At 46.8% G+C, this 21,437-nt stretch overlaps 1 protein-coding gene across 3 annotated transcripts in view; it reads right to left on the bottom strand.

Annotated features, from left to right (window-relative positions):
• Positions 1-21,437, bottom strand: part of PHACTR4 (phosphatase and actin regulator 4) — a 64,254-nt gene that overhangs the window by 26,582 nt on the left and 16,235 nt on the right. For 2 of the 3 annotated variants that reach the window (XM_026076378.1, XM_026076377.1), the window contains exon 3: positions 17,327-17,373. The exons of the other annotated variant lie outside the window; for it this stretch is intronic. In XM_026076378.1, coding sequence (XP_025932163.1) covers positions 17,327-17,373 — 47 coding nt within the window. The remainder of the gene's footprint in view (positions 1-17,326; positions 17,374-21,437) is intronic. 3 annotated transcript variants of the gene reach the window in all.

Raw genomic sequence — 21,437 nt, 5'->3', positions numbered from 1 at the left:
GCACGATCACGTGTTTGAGCCTTGTTCCTGTGTTAGTAAAACATGAAACACATTAGCTTGTTTCAGTGAAAGAGGTTTGAACTAATGCATTTAAATTCACAGCGGTCGCAAGCCAAGAGCATGCACAAGGACTGGTGCTCAGGCTCCAGTGCTGCACAGTATCATCTCACTAGACTGAAAAGACAATCATGCAATAAGGTAATTCCACATTTTTCTATATCATTGATCAGGCTTTATCACAAAGAATTCCAACAATAACAGTCTCTCTGCCAGATAGTTAAGTTTGTACCGGAAGCGTTAATATTTGCTTATCAAATGCAGCACTATGCTGCTCCAAGAGCTGCAAATTCATCCTTCAAATGGCAACTGGGTTTGGACTTCACAGCTGGGGGGAAAAGCCAGGACAAAGCAACCTGCCCAAGTTCCCTGACAGAAGCACATGCAGAGCCCAGACCACCGATGCTCCGGATTTCGCACCGTCTCCTAAGGGTGCTTTAGCTTTACCAGCAGCAGTCAGGGGGCAAAACCCCACCCCCAGCCAATGGCACATCCAGAATAAAGGAAAATTCACATTTCAGTGAGGACAAGTAACAAATGCCCCAAATTCCCAGAATAATGCAGAAGGGCCATCTGAGGTAACCTCCCAGCTGCCTAACCATCAGAAAAACACATTTATAGCAGTGCCCTTACTCCCCAGGGACAGGTGAAGACCATTATRAGAAGGAAGAGCTCACAATGAAGAACAGCTTTCTACAGGAAAGCAAAAAGATATGGTCTTAATAATCCCTTGTACAACATTTGCCTCTGAAAATTTAGCAATAAATCCCATTTACATAAAACTTGACAGGATTTCAGGAGACTCAGATGGCTAAAACAAGACAGTAACAAGACAGGTTATGCACAACGCCCAAGAAGTGGGGTACATAGCACACATGGAAAGCTTTCCTTTGAAGTTTCATTCCCTCTCCATCCAGACCAGCATCCCATTAAGGACCTGGCATTCCAATATTAATAGTCTGGTTATATACACTGTAAAAGAAACTCCTCTGGATTGTTTTACTTTAAATCTAATGAAACCCATAATGAGCACAAATATTAGCTCCTCTAATAAAGACACTGTGGTTCACATTTCAGTTCACACTAACATGAAACACAGCATTCATCTGCAGTGACTCAGACATTTGTGTTCCATGATTCAGCCACAGGAACATTAAAAGAGACCATCCCGTCCACGCAAGACCGAGCTGCCTATTCATAACCAGCGATACTGGGCGTTTTCCTTTAGTGCCCGTCAGCACTACCATCAACCTTAGTTACGGGAAGTTTAAGGCCTTCCTTGATGGAGATGCACCCACTTGAAATGTTAATACAGGACCATGGTACCAGGAGGGTTGCAAGGGAGAAAACGCAGCAGCAACACTACTCTGGACAAGTTTCACCACAGTTTGTTCATCAGTGATCCTCAGCAGCTTTGGCACAACAGGGAGAACATGTAGACATGACCCTTGGATACCTCCAAAGGCCACCATTTCTAGGCTGCTCAAAAACAGAGTGTATGGAAGAGTTATTAACAGCAGACACAACGGAAAGCAAGTGGTTAGGAAGCTGGGTAGTCAGTCTGAAAGGTCACAAGCCAACACRATGTGACGTTCTTCCTTTCTCCTCGTGTGGTATTAAAAGTCAGCCCAATAGTCAGTGTGGAAATGAAAAAGGTTATTTATAAGTCAGCTGGCATCACATTGTTTAGATCCCATGTACTGCAAAGAAAGTGCAAGTTTGGACGAGACACAAGTGAGGTAACTGTTCCTAAACCACATGATTTCCTTAACACTTCCTGTAGGAGTTTCCCATCTGGAAATTTTATTTCCTGCAGCATTCCAGGCCCCTTTACCCAGCAATTAGTCAGCACAGCCATAGCTGCTGCTCCATCCCAGAAAGCAAGGAGAACTGATCTAAAACAAGACTGTCTCCAAGCTAGTGGGATCACCACCATCGCATGCCACACAGTCTCCTTAGGGAAAGCCATTAACCCGCACAACACGACCCAGATGTTGAATGCGACTGAGCACAGCTGGAGGAAGAGCACTGCACCAAGCTCCGACTCAACAGGAGCCTCTGCCAGGCCCAGCAGCAGGACACCACCAACGAACCCACTGACAGCACCCTTGGCCTCACGTTTAGGAAGGAAATATAAAGCTGAGCACATGCTCCTGGAAAGTCTCATGATAATAACGGGTGTCACAAGGCCTGGGCTAAAGAAAATGCACTGTAGTGGGTCCGGGGCCAAGAGGCCCCATTTGTCTTTAAGGACAAAATAATCCCATAGCCTTGTTTTCTAATACTGGAAGAGTGACYTTCAACACGAGCAGATTTCAGCCAGGACTGAAAACGTATCATCTTCAACGCTTCCTCACCATTCACTATAATTACTTACAACATAGGCTAAATATTTTCCTGTTTACAGGCCAGGGAATGCTAAGGAATGCAATACTGACAAAATTAAAGATTCAGTTACCTCTTGGCTAACTTGATTGCTGCAGTGATTCATGGCTATGCCATCTCTAGGCAAGGGAACCTCCAAAGCTGATGAACAACTTTTTTGAGCACCTTGAAGCGGCTTTAAAAGAAACACTGGTCAGAAGCCAAAGGAAGCACAGATATAGGATACATTCCAGAAAAGCATCAGGCATTAGTGAAGCAACAGCATATTCCCAACAGTCAAGCACTCAGAGGCAGGATACCCATCTGTCACTTCTAGCTATACTATTAGGAAGCAAAAACATGGAAAGGAAAATTACATTAATTATTCCATTGTTTAGGGAGAATCAGACACTGCATTTAACACTTTTTTTACCCATTTAAAACCACCATCTCCAACAGCAAAAATTAAGATATTCAGAGAAGAACCTATAAGCTAACGTCACCCAAGGCCTCCCACTGCAAAACACCAGAGATGGAGAATGAAACCACCACAGAACTACAGCATGGATCGAAAATACAGCACTTTCSAAAGCTGGAGCAGGCCTGTGCTTTTAGGACTGGCACAAGGCAAGTGCACAGCGCTCGTCCCAAGCGAGCAGCTGCAGCACAGACGTGCCAGACACTCACATCCTCGGTTTGGGTGAACTCCTTCACGGGACAAGCATAACTCGCACAACATGCYGTATTCCCGAAGACTTTACAGCCTCGCGCAGACGTTATTCAAAACGACCGACCTCTTTGGAAAAGCGTTAAGTCCATCTACGCTCCCTATAAAACTGATGGGATAGCTCAAAGCACTACACGGAAAGCTGTAAATTAACAGCATGAATGATCCCAACAGCAAATATTAAGCCTCTAAATTAAATTCGTATTAAGCCTCAGAGGTAGCACTACATGTTTAACTCCAGAAGCTAGTCTGCAATGTATAGGCCAACGTTAAGAAGCTAATATCCCTCCTCTGTTTCATTAAGAGACTCATCCCAGATTTCTCTTCCTACCTCTATAATCCTTCAAGTAGGCAAACTATAGCATCAGCTAAAAACCTGCCTGCCCACAGGTGACTGGTGAGAAGGGCAGGGAGATCTTTCAGCAAAAGTCTCATTTCTTCTTTTCAAGGTTTCACAAAAAAGAATCTCAGCAAGCGCACTCACTTTTCACATCAGAAGAYAAAACTGCAGCGAGACACTTCAGCATTTCCTCTGCCGCCTGAAAGGGCTCCCGGGGCAGGCGCACTGCACCAACAAGCTGGATTATCCTGCGACACCCAGAGCTCCTCAATCTGAGCTTATGTTTCTTCCAAATTCCTGCACAACGCCAGCCGGTGCCAGGGAACTCTACCATCCTACACGCGCTYGGCTCTGCCCAGGGAGACTTACAAAAGCGCTTTAGTTCAGCTTTTGGGGAACACCCAACTTCCCCACCGCACCTGCTCTGTTTTAATTATTGACTAGGCCAGAAACTCCTTATTAAAATGCAAGGCAAGTTTGGCACACAAGCTCAGCTTCTGATCATCTCAAGCAGATATATTTGGAAGCAAAACCCAAATCCTCTGCCACAGTTTAGGAATCAAGAGGAACTGCGGATAGACTTGGCTCAAGTCACTTATGAAATTCAGCAAGAAAAATAATTTGCACTTATGCAACTCCAAATTCACGTAAGTTTTGAGATTTGCAACCACCACTATAGGTTCACGCACAAGCATCAGGTATAAAAGCTTCCTGCTTTCAGTGTAGTATGTTTTTACAAGCCATTTCTTCCAGCATGAATCTCACAGATAATTACAGGTTTGACCTCCGTCTATTGTTTCAAAAGGCATATTTGTGCAATGTGAATAAATATTTGCCCAATACTAAAAAACAGCTCCAAGAGAAACCCTTCCAGTTTATCAACTTTGTGATTCATGTTGATACAAGCTTTATTCTCTATTTAAGGAACGAGATAACGCTTGGGAAGTTCATCTTGTCAAATGTGTTTCATTAAACTACCACGGACCACCCTGAACAGTGGTGCATCCAGACCATGGGTCACACCCAGACAAGAGCATTCAGCAAGACACAGCCAGCAAACCTCAGCCTCAAATCCCCAAATATTTACAGTTGCTCAACAAGCAAGGTGTCTCTGAGCAGCAGCAAGGCTTAAGATTGAAAAATGTGGAGGAAAAGATTGCTGCTAACATGATTAAAGCCATGGTTTTGCGCCTTGAATTATCTCCTCCTTTACCCCTTTTGAACTGGCTCGCTTGGGAACAAGTTGTAGAGACCCAAAGGAGTTGAAAGCAAAACGCGAGCTCTCTCTGACCCTCTTCAGCTCCTTCTGAAATCCCAGTCCCTGCCCAAATGCATCTTTCTCTCCTACCAACACAAACAGCTCTTGCAAAAGCAAGACAGGAACAGAGACCAGCATCAAGCACCATCGCAGAACATGACCCAAAAAGCATACACGATCATTGCAAACAGGTAGCTTAGGTCATTAGACAGACACAGATCTGGTCCCCCAAACCAAACCCTGTTTATGCATCATGTTTGACTCACGCAAGCTGCGGAGACAATGCCATGGCAATTGTTTACAGTGTCAAGGCCGTTTCATATAATTAAAGGAAATGTCAAGAGATGAGATAACACCAACTGAGATCAGGAGGAACAGCTAGTCGTAACCCTTGTAAGAAGCTGTTTTTCCCAGTTTGTTCCACCTACTGCAGATCCCCAGAATCCTTCCCATTCCACACACCTTCACCTAAGCCCCTCGCCCGGTGAGCGGCCCAGTCACTGCATATGTAAAGCACCAGCCATGACCGTGTTTAGGCACAAGTAGCATCGCAAAGCAGCAAAAGCCCCTGCTGAGCCTATCAAACCATGCTCCTGCCTACTCACGCTTGGCGTGGTTGCACGYGGGGCTGCAGATGGTCTCTCAGCACTGCTGCAGGTACTGCTGCCTAAAGGAAACAGGGTCAAATTCAAACAGGACTATTTCTGCCAGTGATGGGTTTGAGTGTAGCCCAGCATACAACCACTACAGTCCTGCAGGACAGGCTTTGAAATAGCCAGCTCAAATGCCAACAGCAGCCAGCTTGTAACAGCCGTGAGCTCTGCAAGGACTAACTACTCAAATATTTACTTACCTGCTCAGACAAATTTTGCAGCGTAAGAGCTACAGCACACTACTATTTTGAGTACATAAGCTAACAAGCTTACAGCCAAGCTAGGAAGGTTCGGCTGTAACCTTACCCTCAACTGCAATGCAGATGACCCCCAAGTCAGTGGGCTAGACAGAGCAGCGTGATTCACCTCGCTCCTGCCCACGGGAGCCTTTGTAAGCTTCACACCTGCGTTATTAACCACCTCGAGATATGTCCTTGGATCAAAGAATCGCATGGCTAGAGATTAGTCAGCTATGAAGCTCCATGCTACGTCCCATGGCTCCACAATGTTGCGATGCACGCTTCCCGCTGCTCAAATAGGTCTCAAGCCAGCTGACTGGGGAGAAAGATCTTTTCGGGGAACATCAATATAACCTCCCCACCGTAGCACCCACCAAGGAGCTCCCGCCTCAAGACCCACAGTGCATAGACTTGGCAGCACCAGATCTCTAGCTCAGGTTTTCAGCTTACAGGCTGTGAACCCTGTGGTACAAGAGTTACCTTTAAGGGATCCAAAARGAGAAGCCATTAATTTAAATATGTTCCTGCTTTTCTTAACTAACTTCACAGGAKTCTGTGCTTCCTGTCAGAAACTGTCCAATGGTGCACAAATGAAAGGCTGAAAACCATGACTCCAGTGAGCTTACTCTTCAAGTAATTGTTTTAGCAAGGATATGTTAGAGCAGATTTTTGAATTGGTGCACAAAATTTATTTAGTTATGGTATGCAAATGTAAACAAACCATTCCCCCCCNGTGAACTTTGTCTGAAATATGAAGAATGTTCTCATGCTGGATTCCCATTTAAATAAGTTTGCAGAAGGAGCTGCCTCCCTTGCTGTAAGAATGCCATCCCGGGGCTTCCTCCAAGGAGACTGAAATTACAGGGGACAACGAAGCCATCTAACCCCATTTACCGTATCAACAGCAGGCTCCTGGGCACTTAACCCGAAACCCTAGCTGGTCCATTGGCTACATCAACCCACATCCCTCCTGCTGCCTTCCTTGAAGAAGCCCGGAAGCATGAGTCATTAGCAACCCTGCAGCATGTTCCTGAAGCTCCTGGGAGCTTCCAAAATAATTCTCAAAACTGATCTTCACCTACATCAAGGGAGTAGAAAAAAATAAAGCCTCACAAAAATCTATAGTTCTTACTGAACTTCAGATCAGGTTCAACCAAAAAAAAAAAAACCCCGAAAAAACAAAAAAACCCCAAAGCTTGGAAACTAAAAGCCAACTGATCCCTTAAAGGAGCTTTCCCATATTTATGGAAATTTCTAGTTTGGCACACAGGCATGGGCTCATTTAGTGGGTATTAGAGTGAAAAAGCAATTTCTACTGAGATGCTAAAAAAAGGTCTATTTCATTATTTATTCTGTAGCCAGAGGCTGAATTAAGAGAAAAATGTTTTTTCCTGACTTTGAAGCTCAACTTAAATTCTAATTCTCACCAAGGTGCATGCCTTCAACCTCTTGTAAGATAAGCAATAGTCTGATTTCTGCCCCTAACCTCACGCAGAGCCATAAGTCATTAGGTTTTGCACTTCTGCAAGCCAAGGACGTAAGCTGACCTGGCAGCTAGAGCTCCATCATTCCCATTCACGACAACAAACCCTGCCTGAAATTCAGACCGCTAAACCTCGTAGGTCTGTGGGACCAACAGGAAAACAATCAAGTCCGTAACGAACGTCAGCAAGAGACTGAATGTGCACTGGGGCTTCTTTTCTTCTCTCCCCTCCCTGCTTTACCRTGCTTGGTTCTTCCGCTTTCCTGCATTGGTTACCTTGTAATTTATCAGACAGATGGCTTAGAAATAAACTCGGGACAATCCTTTTTTCAAACACCCGTTACTTTTGTTTAGAACAATTGCTACCGGCTATCAGGGATGCAAAATAAGCTTCCAAAAAATAACCGCTTACGCTCCGGACAGGCAGATCCGTCAGGCCCAGTAAATACGACAGCCTGGGAACAGCCTCCAGCACAGGAACTTACTAAACGGCCGATTCCCGATGCCAGGAAGGCATGACGAAGGGAAGTCGCGTTTTATACTCGCCCTGGTTCTTGGCTTCTTTTTCTAAACATTTTTTTAGGAGCGGGCTCAAGGCATGTTTGCTGCGGAGGAGCGTATCGCCCCGTACAGGAACAGGGTGCTCATTACCCAGCTCGTTTTTCACAAAGCTCCAGCATCACCGGGGAACGGTGCCTCAGACGCCACCCACCGAAACCAGCTCTGGGAATACGAATCAGTACTTTCTCCTGACCACAAAAATAAAGAAAAAATCTGAACAGATACAGAGTGCTGAGGGTGCCAGACTCGCTAGAATAATCCCATTACAGAGTTACCCAGAACAAGCAGTTTGCTCAATATTTGAGGGAGATAACAGGATTAACTTCATGTTCAACATCATTTGAGCCTAATAATTGCAGAATCACTCCTAAGGCCCTAATGTCATTGATTCAACAGGGGATTCCCATCAACCCCCCAAAAGCCCTAGCTCAGAAAGCCTGTTCATTAGTGTCAGCATCTTAAGTTAATTACTTTCAGAGATTTTTCCTTCCCTCCCTAAAGCAAAATGTTACTTAACCCCTGCAACACAGTGGATGCTTGAGCAGAACAAACTTCTGTATTCCCCACAGGAAGGAACCATGCTTACTTTCCTAATTAGCGCTAATGTCTCAAAGATTTAACGTTAAGATCAAAGGGTTGGGGGGGGGTGGCTTTTTCAAAGTTTCAGTTGAACTGCAGCGGAAATCATCTCCGAGGTTGGTGATAGCCCTCTTCCCTCACGTTCGAGAGCCAGCCGTGGATACCTGCTCACTTCTCTAACCTTCTCGACCATCCTCTCCTCCTCTCGGGAAGGTCATCGGCCCTTTGTGAATGCAGCCACCAGCAAACCCATCCAGCAGGGATCACTAGTCTTCAGGACCCATTTGCTTTGCCAGGTGATGGCTCGCTCTTAGACTAGCCTTGTAAATGAGACCCTTACTGCAGCCGTGCTGGGGAAGTAAAGGAAAAACAGACAAAGCGAACAGTACATTCAGCCATTTCCTAGCCTGCGGGAGAGCGGGGAAGAACCGCAAGAACTGGGCCGTGTTTTTCTAAGAGATTCTTACTTGGGACACAAAGTTATTAAATTCCACCTTTCCAAGAGCAGGGGGAGGCTTTTGTTCCATGCACTATACCAATTAAGCCGCTTATTATTTCGTCCCTATCCCGAAGCAATTACAGCATACCACCAAGCCACCCCCACCTCCGGGCTTGCTGCTGGCTCGCTGCCAGCAAGATTCAGCCTCCCCAGCCCCTGCTTGGCTGCATCGTCACCGCAGCGGCTTTCACAGTCCTCGTCCGGTTCCCGACCGAGGGTCTGCTCTCCCAGGGCAGCCCCGGGGGCGGGAGAGCCGCGCTCCCACCCGAACTCGCCTTCCCGCTGGTCTCACGCCGATGTTACTCGAGCGCTGCAAAAACCACTGCGCTGACAGCAAACCGCTCTGGCAGAGGTTTGGAAAACTGCAGCCCCCGGGGCCGTGCTGCTTTTGGGGGAGAAGCAAGCGGGGGGTGAACAACCCCAAAGCCCCCGCAGGACGCCGGCGCCCCGCAGCCGGCCCAGTCGCGCCCGCCCCCTGGCGGCCGCAGCGCAGCGCCGCCGCGCCCGGCGCCGCCCCGACGGGTCCCCCCACGGCCTGGGGGACGGCGGAAAGGGGGGGTCCCCACGGCCCGGGGGGGGACGGGGGGGACGTAAGTCTCCCAGGCAAGGTGCTGTCTCGGAGACAGCAGAGCCAGGCACGGATTCTAGGCTCCTTACGTGACTTTAGGGCAATTTATTTCTATTTCCGTCTCCRCAGATTTCCACTGTGACCAACTCCGCAAACACCTAGGTTAGCGGCGGCGAAGCTTCACGCGCCTGAGACAAAAGCAGGTTTCCAGGCTGAAATGGAAGAGCCTGACAAAACGCCAGAGACGCTGCAAGGAAATCTCCTTACAGCTGAGCTACTCCAATGTATAAGGCTTTGACTCATGCAGCCTTAAGACAATAGCTCAAATAGGAACAAGGATGCTGTTCTATAAAAGCCTGCAATGCCCAGCCGAGAAAGAAAATAGCCTGAGGACCAACTGAAGCAGGCTAAACAGATCTAGTAAGTGGAATTTAGCAAGTCTTGCAAACACTATTGCTTTTAATGAGCAGAGAAATACAAGTTTATTGTAACCCAGCTGGTAAGCCCTTTAGAAATTTTCAAGCCTATGCTTTCTGAAAGCAGACAAAAACCAGGCTGGATAAAGAGCAATATTCTTCCCGAGCGGTCCTCAATGACTGCAAAGCTAACCAAGTCATGGTTATCGCTTGTCCCATCGCAGTTGGCTCAGTCGCACACCTTTAAGCAAGCCAGGCAAGACAGCTGGCTTCTCGTCACACTTGAGCGCTTCAGGAGACAAAAGACACCTCCAGAAATCAGAGCCAGGCTTCTTTTCGACACAAACGCAACAGAAACAGATAAAGCAGTGACGTCAGCAGTGACACTGGGCAACTGGTGGCCGCCAGGCTGCCGCGAAGCAGAGCGGTGCCAGCACTGCAGCGTAGCGGAGCCCGAGACGCAGCTTGGCTCAGCCAACGGCTCAACTAACACYATTTTACAGCTCACAAGAGCAATAATGAGAACATTCAGCTGTTTTTTTTTTTTAAAAAAAAGCCAGGCAGATTGCTGCTGTGTGAACAAGGATGAAAACAGTAATAACAAAAATCACTTCATTTATCCAAAACCCACTTACCTCTGGTTGCAGGGCAGGCTTCCCTTCTACCCCAACCCCAATAAAATCAGCTAGTTAAACCTCTCGACTGAGAATCTATGGACAAAACGTTTCAGAGAGCACTGTGAGCCTCCTCTCCCTTTTACCCATGGCAAATTTAAGGTCCAGCAGGTTGAAAACTAGAAATTCTCAGAATCCACCACTCCTGCTCCATGTCCTACTTACTGAACCACAGTAACTCCACACTCACTATTTTACAGCGAATCAGCCTGAACTATCCGGAGGATTGATTACATGTCCTACAACGTCTTATCTCTTAATACAAGGAAAAAGATTGTTCGACTCGATCACAAAGCAGTTCAGCAGGTATGACATTTCTCACAACACCAGCCTTTGCTACTATCTTGCTCCTGCCAGCCTGCAAGGCCGAAGTATCTCATTCCCAGCACATCYGCGGCTTAGCCACTAAACCCTAAACCCAGCAAAATTAACCTCCACTTTCCTCCTGGCAGAGCTATCTGTAGAAACCGCATTGCAATTTGCTACAACAGCTCTAGGAGTCGCTTGAAATGGGGTGCCATGGAATTACAYGGTCTCCAGAGGGTCAGCAAATAATCTCTGCAAAACACTTGCTTATAGATCAGGAGAGAAAAGCTGCAAGAGTTCAGACGCCARCTCAGACCAGGGGGGCTCTGTTGTTTTGGTGGATTTATTTGGGGGCGAGGGGGGGAAATTGTTGGGTCTTCATTTTTCTAAATGCCACAGTGACTAATTGATGCATAACTGATCTGAATTATTTGCAAATGCAGAAGGACAAAACAGACATCCCATTAACTGCCCCAAGCACCCTGGCAGCACTCGGCAAATTCTTTACACTGAACTAGAACGTCCACTGCAAATTTAAGAACAAAAGGCTACTAGGAGAGTGTCCCAATGTATTTTGCTATCTTGACAAGCGCAGTCAACCTATCCGCTAACCTACGTGAAAGCGTTRTCCTAAGTGTTGTGAACTGCATCTKGTTTAAAAGTCAAACGGTCTCAGATGAGATCAGTACAAGCCTCTGGTAGATTTGACTAAGGAACAGTAGGATGCATGCTTGCAAATTAGCATACTTCGACTGTAATTAAATGTTTAATCTGAGGCACTTTTACCACTTTGGCTCTCTATTATATTGCATGAAACAGTTATATTACTATATACATAATTCATAGCACCTCATAAGGGAATCACAGCTTCTGTATCTTCCTGGAAGAAAAGCCTGTTCTTTTGTTATGGAACAAGCATTATAAAGAGATTTCCACTGGCTGGCTAGCATTAACTGCTCCTCTCTGGCAGTCTTCAGAGCTCTGCGACAGTGAAGTACCCTAACATTGTAATGGTCTAAGTTTGGCTCTGTAGATCAAAACCAGAAAACAGTGACTGGCGTCTCCAGCAGCCTAGTTTAAACTAAAAAGCACATCTTCAAAGCACTTTAGTTTAACATAAAAGTGCCCATTTGACAAATTTCCCCTAAATACTCACAAATGGTTGGTTAAAACGTCTGYCCTGGCAGCAGCCTAGAAGCAGCTGATTTCCAGTTAAACCTTAGTCATCAAAAGGGGATTCCCACCAAGCCAGACTAGCACCAACAGCAAGCGTGAGAATCCTTGAAATCAGAGGTTGGCCATTCATCCAAATTCTCCAGCAAATGCAAAGAATGATACAAAGTGCCCTCCGCCTCACACTCTCCCCTCCTGCCCTCGCCTGGAGGCTTCTTCCCCTTTAAAGTGCATTACCTAAAGTACCAGCATGACTGTCCTAGACATCTAAAGCCTTGCTATTTTTCTGAAGAACACAAGACAGCACAGACAGCAGCACGTTATTTCCCTCCCCATCCTTCCTCCATCCTGACATCCGGTGGCAATCGCCATCAAATTGGCAAGGGCAGCATGGACCGAGGCCTTCTCCCCACGCAGGCAGCTGCGGCGCTTGCAAAGTCCTCGCCGCTGCCACCAGCCTCCCATGTGCCACCTTGGATCGTCAGGAACTCGTGCTCGTCAGGAACTCGTGCTCGTGACCTCTCTCACGAGATTCAAACTAACAACCTACATGCAAAACCTTTTTACATCTAACTAGCCACTCCCCACGCTTTCAGCTGAAAGCGCTGCTAAAAACAAAGGGCTGCAGAAACAAAGGAATAGCGGGAAGGCAGGCACTTGGCAGGCACCTTCGAAGCAGAAAACTGGTTTTCAAGAGCAGGTTTGCTTTGCTCGTAATAGACTTTGCCGGTCTGAAGTCTTCTGTTCTCTTCTACCTACGCCTGTCTACCCGGAGGAGACACCAAGCTTGGGGAGCCTTTTTAAAGAGCAGCAGGGAGAAACCCCAGCAGGAAGCAAGAAGGAACCCACACACGATCCAGGCATCATCCAGGGGCAAAGCAAAGTTATTTCCAGGCCCCGATGCAGCAGGCTGATGGAGCTTGCAATTAAAGTGCCTTTGGGACAGGACTTTAGCAGTGTATTCACCCAGCACAGCACCTTCGCTAYTGCACTATTGCATCCATTCCCCTTCTGAGCATTAGTCTTTTAAAAGGCAGCACTAACAGAACCCACTTGGACAATCTAGTCCTGGAATAGCTCCATACACTTCTTTAATCTCAAACTTTCTTTCAGGCAGCAATTGGCAAACACTAAAAAAGTGTTACTTGTACAGATATGCTTTTAATCAGAAGTGATCTAAAAATCCTGTCACCCATACACCCTCACTGATGGTGCATTCTGTTTGCACCTTGGCCATCAATCTCAGAGCAGCTGAAGGCATTGCTCTCATTTTTATGGATTAAAAAACCAGGAATCAGGTAGCTTGCTGTGCATCCTGCCAGGAATGAGTAGCAGAGCTGGTGGAATAAGTAGCAAGCATTCACATTTCTAGTCCTTTCCTTTGCTCAGACTATATTTGTAGTGCAAGTCTCCAAAAGCAGCAGATTCATATCACACTGGTTTCCTTATGAGGCATGTAGCCCAGAAGTCAGCATAGATGCTAGAACAAATTACTTTGTTTGCACAAAGGTTAGGGACTTGAGTATTTCATAATGATTAAACACAGGCCTATTTTTTAGTAGGGAAAGAATTGGGGGGGAAAAAGCATGACAGGAGGCAAATGGGATGAAAGACAGCCTTGAATAAAGAAACAACTGTGGAAGACTCTTAAAGCACCCAAACATTTAAARTTTCAAGTGCTACCCTAAAAAGAAGCAGCTTTGGGTAAGAGTCTGGGCATGCAAAAGTCTACTTTACTGATCTCCCGACAGGCTTCACAATCGTTTGACAGTCAGATCTTCTAGGGAAGCTCCAAAAAGCTTCACCCCAATTCCTGCAGAGTAAGTGCCTAGCCACAGGCAGAAACTGCAAACAGAGTAAATGTGAGTTCTGAAGCACAGGAGGGAGGAGGATCCAACAGCAAACACTTCCCACGAAAAAAGGCATTGCTACGCTCCCTGCACAGCTCTTCATAAATGATTAGCTCAGACATTACTGGGCAAGCAAACTGCAGGCCTGTTGGACTGACCCAGCATGGAAACACCACAGCAGAGCTTTCAACCAACCATCAGCGTAAGGTGGGACTTGCCCTGCCAAGCATAGAAAGCTCCCACTTCTGAAATACTTGCTTTTGAAGATCACTGAGACTTACAGGCAGATAAAATGCCAGATCTTAAGAAGATCCCTTCACTAAGAAAAAGGCCCAAACCTTTAGTTCATGTGGCCCTAATAGTAGAGAATAGCTTTTGGAAGAGGATCTGGACAGTGACAGTGTGGGCAGCAAATGGGACAGCGGAAATAAGCTCCAAAAATAGAATATGATGCTGCACCCTCACCACACCAACAGGAAGGATCTGAAAAAGGGAAGGTATTCCAGTGATATTTCCCTTCAGCAAGTTACTTGTGTAGGTGGGACCTCTAGAAGRCCTTGCAGAGAGGGGAGACTTGGCCCCAGCTCTGTGCGTATATTTAGAAACCATTTATTCCTCTCACTAACCTCTGTCCTCCCACCCAGCTCACGGGGCTCAGCTGACGGTTCGACAGCAGCACACTCCCACCGCAGACTACGCGTGGCTGTGCCCTGACTTAACACCGATGCGCAGTAGCTATTATCACCACCTCTCAGCGCCCACACGCGACCTCGTGAGCTCCCACCACTTCAACCTTCCTTCCACCTCCAGGAGGTTTCACAGCACCGTTCGCTAGCTGAAGGCTCAGGCAGACAAGCTACACAAGCTTCTGCACCTTCAACAGTTTATGCAGCCGTTAGGCCAATGACCGCTCACACAACCTGCAGCAAAGCTCAGTTTTGCCTAGTCCACCATCAGAGAGAAAAACCATCATCTGATGCTGCCCTAGCCACAGCACACATGCATGTCCAGGTTACCGCACATCAGCCGATACGCAGTAACAAGCTACAGTAACTTGCTCAGGACCAAGTCCCAAGACTTGCAAGAAGCTACTCCATACTCTTCTCTATACTCAAAAATCCTACCCGAGGTAGGGTAGAGAGCAAACTTTAAGTTGTATACCTGTTCTAAAATAACCGCATATAGACAAGCTCTGAGACTTCACTGCAGCTGCCTAGAGACCATGCTTCCACTAGTCTTCAGGGATGAGCATGAATTAAAATCTGAAGACAACAGCAAATTTCATTTTTAATTAGCCAGGGCAGTCAGCCAAGGAGGAGCTCCCCCGCCCACCCCTGGCTAGCGAAGCCTGACAGCTAAAAGGATTTATGCTTCACTGTGCAGTCCCAGCGGCCATTCGGAGCACACCAACTCTGAACATGCGCCAGTGCAGTTAAAACAAAAGCCAGCATGCAGCATCGTGCGTGCAGTTAATATACAACCAGTTAAGGCCAGCGATACAGCAAAGCCCCAGGCTTCGCAGGAACAAAGGGCAGCAGCTTCAGCCCAGCTCCTGCGCACAGCTCCACCTTACCTCACCTCCAGTCACGCTGCCGGGAACAGAACCAGGAGTCCCGAGCTCAGCAGCACTTGGAGAATGAGCATCCTTAAAAGCAAAGTGATTTAAAAAACAACAACAAACCCATCTGTTTATTCTGCCATTTACACGGGGCCCGTAGCTCCCAGCGCTAACAAGACAAACCCAGAAAGCTCCACAACCAGCTGTGGGGGGAATCTGTGCACGCAACAAAGATCAAATGCCAATGCTCTATCCTAAACTTGCACAGCTGAATTTGTTCGGAGGGAAAGGGGAGTTAATTCTCATCGAGTTAGAAAGATGGAAACAGAGCAGAAAGCTTTCTGCATCCTAAGCCACCAGGTCTGCCCAAATCAGGAGTTGAAGCAGCAAGTGACCTCGATAGGCTGTAATGCCATGGCTCATGGACCTATCCAAAAAATGGAGTTCAGCTGCACATGAAGAGGGACAAAAAGCTGTGATATGGACACAGCTGGCTGCTGACAGTCCCAACAGAGGCCGAGTCCAGGTAAGTTGAGCCCACAGCATTGCTCAAAGCCATCCCATTAATGCAGACTGCAGAGATGGAAGAATTCGCCCTGCTGTCATCTGTGCTTTGTCCTGACGCTGAAGAGGGAGCTGCCATCTCCACAGCCACTGCTTTGACATCAGCTGCCAGCACCATGCTCACTCCCCCCACCCCTTAAGCAAAAAATCATTGGGATTAGTTTGCCACAAGCAAATCATAAGGGAGAGTAATCATCACAGATTAAATGTGCATCTTACAGGCTAACACTTAGAGAGCACAGCAGCAATTCTTGCCACCAGGGTTATTAGCGTGACATGTTTTTACGCATGTACGCTTGGCTCATAGCTGTTCCACGTGTGCCACTGGGTTCCAGCAGACCAGCTCTCCATGAAGTCAAACTGGCCTTCCCAAGACAGGCCTGGTACATCTGTCACGCTGGGAACGCCACACTGATGAGAAGTAGGTTGAGTCTCAAGTTTTAAGGATGGCATCGCCTGGCTCATAGGAATAATCCAGAAACAACATCTGTGGTCAGAGTTGCACTTCACTACGAGCTCAGAGTCACCAACTGCACAGCTGCCCTTTCCATGATAATTTAATGACAGAGTTATGAAAAGGGGGCTTTCCTACATCCAGTGCCAACTGGAGATTTGCTATGGTTTCATCTGAGATGATTCAACGTTTCTTATGTTTGCCAGCAGCAACTGCAAGAGGTAACACCATGTTCCATGAGATGCAAGGTTAATATGCTTAAGGGAGACTGGCTTCCCAAGGTGCAGGCAAGAGCTTTCATGCAAATCCCATTTCAACAGTAAGAAAAATGGCTATTTAACCATTGTCTTCCATAGCCATTTTAGACAAACAGGAGGAAAAGTCATTCACAAGCACTTATCCTATGTCAAAATCTACCACTTTTAGTTGCAACTAAACCCAGCTTCAGTTTAACCCAATGACCAGTTTACTTGCCTCATGGCAAGCAATACATAGTGCCTAAAGCAACAGCTTTAAAGTCAAGTTTTGTTTAATTAAAAAAAAATCCTAGATCCTTTGCAAGACAGAACAGCCTAGGGAAATAAACACAGGAAGAGAAGTCAGGAGCTACCATTGAGCTAATCCTTCTTTTTGGCTTGCAGCGTGGCTTGTTCAAATCACTTACCAGCTCAATGCCTCTAGCCTCCTACCTATTAGAAAAAGGGGATACTGCTTTGTTTTCAAGAGCTTGGGATACTCAGGAGACTTGTATTCCAGTTCTCACAGATGAGAGATTTCAAAAAAAAGATCTTTCAGACTTACAGTACAGTTTTGATCTGGTCCATGCCATTACCACAGTAGAGCAGCAACTGATGCATCTGCCCAAGCAATCTTATTTTCTAACCACCATTTACATTTGAATTGAAGATCCAAAGTTTAAAGCAATAAGGCTCTTTATGGTATTTAACCAAGGAAGAACGAACAGATCCACAACCTGCAGTATGATATCTAAGCGTGGACTTACCAATGTTATCTTCCATTCCTCTTGCACGGTAGCTTGCTGAGCAATTCCTACAAAAACAGGGAACAAGATCAACACACAAATTAAAATTTCACGTGTGACTAAAGCCAAGGTTTAGTTTCATTTCCCTATCAGCTCTGGTCAGCCTATGTGTAACTAGTGTGTGGGGAACTCAAAGCAGAAAATATGCCCCAGCAAACTAGAGCATGACATCTTCACCCCTCTGGTGAAGCACAGTAAGAATTTCCATCGAGGAACAGCCCAGGGAAGGTACAGGTTGCCAGATGTCATGGGTTTGTTGCCATTTCACATCAGCAGAGACCACAAAAAGCACACATGCCGTCCTTCTTTCACTCTCTGAATACTTTGAAGATTTTAGTAGCCTCTAAACACGCACATGCGCTGTGTTGGAAAGAAAGGTTAAGCAAAGTTAAGGTGTAACTAATGCAAAGCATCAAACATTTGTTCCCAGGGAAAAATCCCGCATCTGTGTCTTCAAGCAGGCATGTGTCTGCTGTAAAGGGAACAACAAACGCTTACTTAGCAAAGACAGAATGGCACGTGCACAGGAAGTATTTTAGAAGTCACACAAGATCAAGACAGTTTTGAATGCATTGGGAAAGAGGACAAAAAGAAGAAATTAGGATTTCAATAACAAAACCCAGCTTTTCTCTGGAGAAAGTTCTGAAGTGAGATACAAGAGGAACTAAGTTTGGGGAAATGAGGAGACATCTTCATTCCCGTACACTTATGTAGCACAATAAAAACACGCTCGGCATTTTAGAAAAAAGCTCTTTTGTCCTGAAGAGCTAGCATGTCAAATTAAGACAACCACAATACAAGATGTCAACAGGCACCGCATGGGGTACTTGGGAAAGAGCTACAAAATCAGCTCGTTCCACAGACCTGCAGTCAAAGCTAGCTTTTATCCACAGCTCATTTCTGCCTAAGCCTTCCCTGCTACACCTAGAACATCTCATCACCTTAGCTCCCAACAGCTAAGCAGCGCTAGCACAATTAGTTGGCTGTAAAACAAGTCATCCCCATCTTATGGAATTATCTGACTTTAGAGCCCGTGACCAGCTTGCACGAGAGCATCGGCATGGTGGGGCTGCGCTGTCAGAGGAGATAACCCTACCGCAGCTTCGCTGAAAGTGCATCTGAACAAGCTATCGCCAGCAGGGCTTTCCGCTTTGCTTTGCTGAACCGCGTGGGTGGAACATGCCTTTTGATCAGGCAACCACGCTCTAGGCTACTTCTCTGCGCTGCAGTTAGGACACTCTTGCAGCAATAGTCTTAGATGGGGGAAACAACCCTTGACAACAGAGACATTAAACTATCAAAGTGCTACTGGCAAACACAGCTTTTTAAGCAGTTTAGCAAAGAGAAGCTATATCCGTGCACAGACTTCTGGGCAGCAAGTTGGTCACCCAAGCGCATCAGATGGTCTTCATGTCAGAGGCAAATAATCCTGAAGCTACTTGGGAAACACCTTAAGAATCCCTCCAGCTCGACCCACTAACACTTAAAATACAACTAACATTTATACGCACTAGGGACACGTGATTTGGTATATCCATGTGATATGCCTCTTCTACACACTGCATCACCAAGGACACTACCTGCAAAAACCAGAATGACTGCTACACATTAAAAGCAGGAGCACCATAAGGGTTTTACTAGTCTCRGTATCAACTCGGTGTCTTCACACAAATCTAAACCCTCAGTTCGCAGCAGCTCCAGTGCACAGGGCATTTGTGGGTCAAGTTTCCCTGCCCGTGCTTTCAGTAAGCCCTTTCTGAGAAGGAAAAGTAGAAGAGAAACCAAAATAGACATCTCAAAATCTACTTTAACCTCGGCATAGATGATAGCAACTCTCCTACTCCCTCAAAACCCACCGGGGAGTTCAGTTCAATTTGCCTTTCAAGGGCATTCCTGCACAGGCTGCGCTGAGCTCTGCACATAACACGGGGCGTATGTGTGACTGGAATACTAATCCTGCCCACCCGTGCCCCACCGGCCACTCGCCGTACCTACGCCAAGGACAGCTGTCACAGCCTGACAGCACCGCTGGTACCCGGATGAGGACGGATCCTTCTGAGCATAACACTAAATCTGATTATTAATATAAGGTGCATAGAAAGCACATCAGAGAAGTGACGTGATCTGAGGTTAGAGCAAGAGTAAGCAGAGTCGGGATTCCTGGCACTTCCATGAGAATGCCAAAGCAGGACCGTACGTCTACGCCTGTGCTAAGAAACCAGGCATGCGCTCGCTGAAGCAACGGATTAACTAGGGCATATCCTGCTGCCAAGATTAACCAGGACTGGCTCATTTGGGAGCTGTATCCTGCAATGGTTTGAGATAACCTGTCCCATAGAACAAAACTGACTTTTATCCCCTGCTGTCAGGTGTCTCCCTCCTCCCTGAAGCCAGCAGCAAGCCTGAGAAAACTTGGATTTTACATTTCCTTTAGCACGACACATGCTACAGCTCCCCTGAATATTCATGCTCTCCTAGTGTTCGGGCATTCTTGAATCTTACTCTGGGCCTGCGACAGCCGCGTGAAATTTCTCTGCCGCGGGAGAGCGGCACGTTCCCGGCACAGCACGGCTCCCGTGGTGCTTTGGAGCGCCCCGCTTCGCCGTGCGGCTGCTCCACGTTGCGGCGAGCACAAGCGCCACCTTCGCCTGGCTTGTTAGTTTGAACACTTCGCTCATTTTTTTTTTCAGCTCGTCGTACCAATTTAAGAATATATTCTTGCTCCTTTGACCCGTTTCTGAACCCTCACCGGCAAGGGGACAGCTTTTTTCCAGCTAGGCAGCTAATTCGCACGCAATAGAAAATGACTGGTTCACCGTGGCGCTGCAGTATTTTCTACACTGTTCTCTATCCCTTTCCCTCAGTTTTAACACACTCTCCGCCGAAGCAGGGAATTTCGTCTCTCCTAGCTCTGCCCATTTGCGTAGCTCAGCTGCATCCTTCCCAGGGTGCGGTCCCATGGCAGCTTAAATGGACCAAAGTCCAGGCCCCAGGTCTCCTCCCATACTTGTTCCCACCTCCTTCCCGGCACCAGCACTCATCCAGCTGCACAGCGAGCAAGCTGACCCAGAGGAAAAGTAACCACTTTTGGAGGAACACGCCGTGGGCTGGCAAGGACAGGCCTCAGACCGCCCCAGCGCCAAATGCTAAGTCACCATGAAGCTACACACTGAGGTGCCACGGTTTTTTTCCAGCCTTAGGCAAGCCCCGTAGTTCAACTATGAGTTTTAGTGATTGCCAGCTGACCCACTTGCTCAAGTCCTCACATGCCACATCCCTTCCCAGAGCCCTTTAGCACGATGCTTTAAGAGTTTCCGATTTCAGACTGCATCGTCTTCTACTCTAATGCTAAAGAGCTTCTTTCAAAAGACTAAGGGATGTTGAAGTCCAACTAAAACAGAGCCAGTCGATGTTTTTCGACTAAGCTACAAAACTGACARCCCTTCCAGCCAGAAGAGGCAGGTTACTTCTGCGCAGCACCTCGCAGCCAGCTTGCCTTGGGCACGGAAAGTTCGCTTCCAGGCCGGCGAGGCCCTAAATCACCATCCAGGGACAGAGGAGACAGCAGCTGGGCAGCTACTACAGAGCTCTTACTGTAGTGAGACAAAACCTGAGGCTGTCTCGGAAAAAAGCGCACGGGGAGAGCAAGGATGTTCTTATAACAAAGTATATCCATTAGTTAGAAGGAGAGGGCAGAGGAAGCGTTAACAAACATCTAGTAGTTTGAGGAACAAAGTATTACATTAATGCAGACCATTACATAGTGCTCATGTGGCATGAGGCAGGCAGCACCCCAATGCTGAAAACGCCCATGAAATGAAACCAAAATCAGTTGACAACCTCCCCGAAGATATTTTATTTTGACCTAATGAGATGCTAGTAACATTTTCAGTCAATAAATAATATTAGTTCATTATGTTAGTTCACTCCTTTGCTTTACACCACTGTTTTTGAAATTATTTGGACTATAGGGATACACAGGAGTCCTGCTCCAGAGTAGGTCCCTGCTGGATCAGATGACTGACAAGCGTAGTAAGAGGCTACTCCTGCCTGCAAGAGATTCAAACAAGGG

Source organism: Apteryx rowi, unplaced genomic scaffold (genome assembly GCF_003343035.1).
Source record: "Apteryx rowi isolate R43461 unplaced genomic scaffold, aptRow1 scaffold_43, whole genome shotgun sequence".
NCBI classification, from domain to species: Eukaryota; Metazoa; Chordata; class Aves; order Apterygiformes; family Apterygidae; genus Apteryx; species Apteryx rowi.
This window is presented reverse-complemented; position numbering and strand designations above follow the sequence as displayed.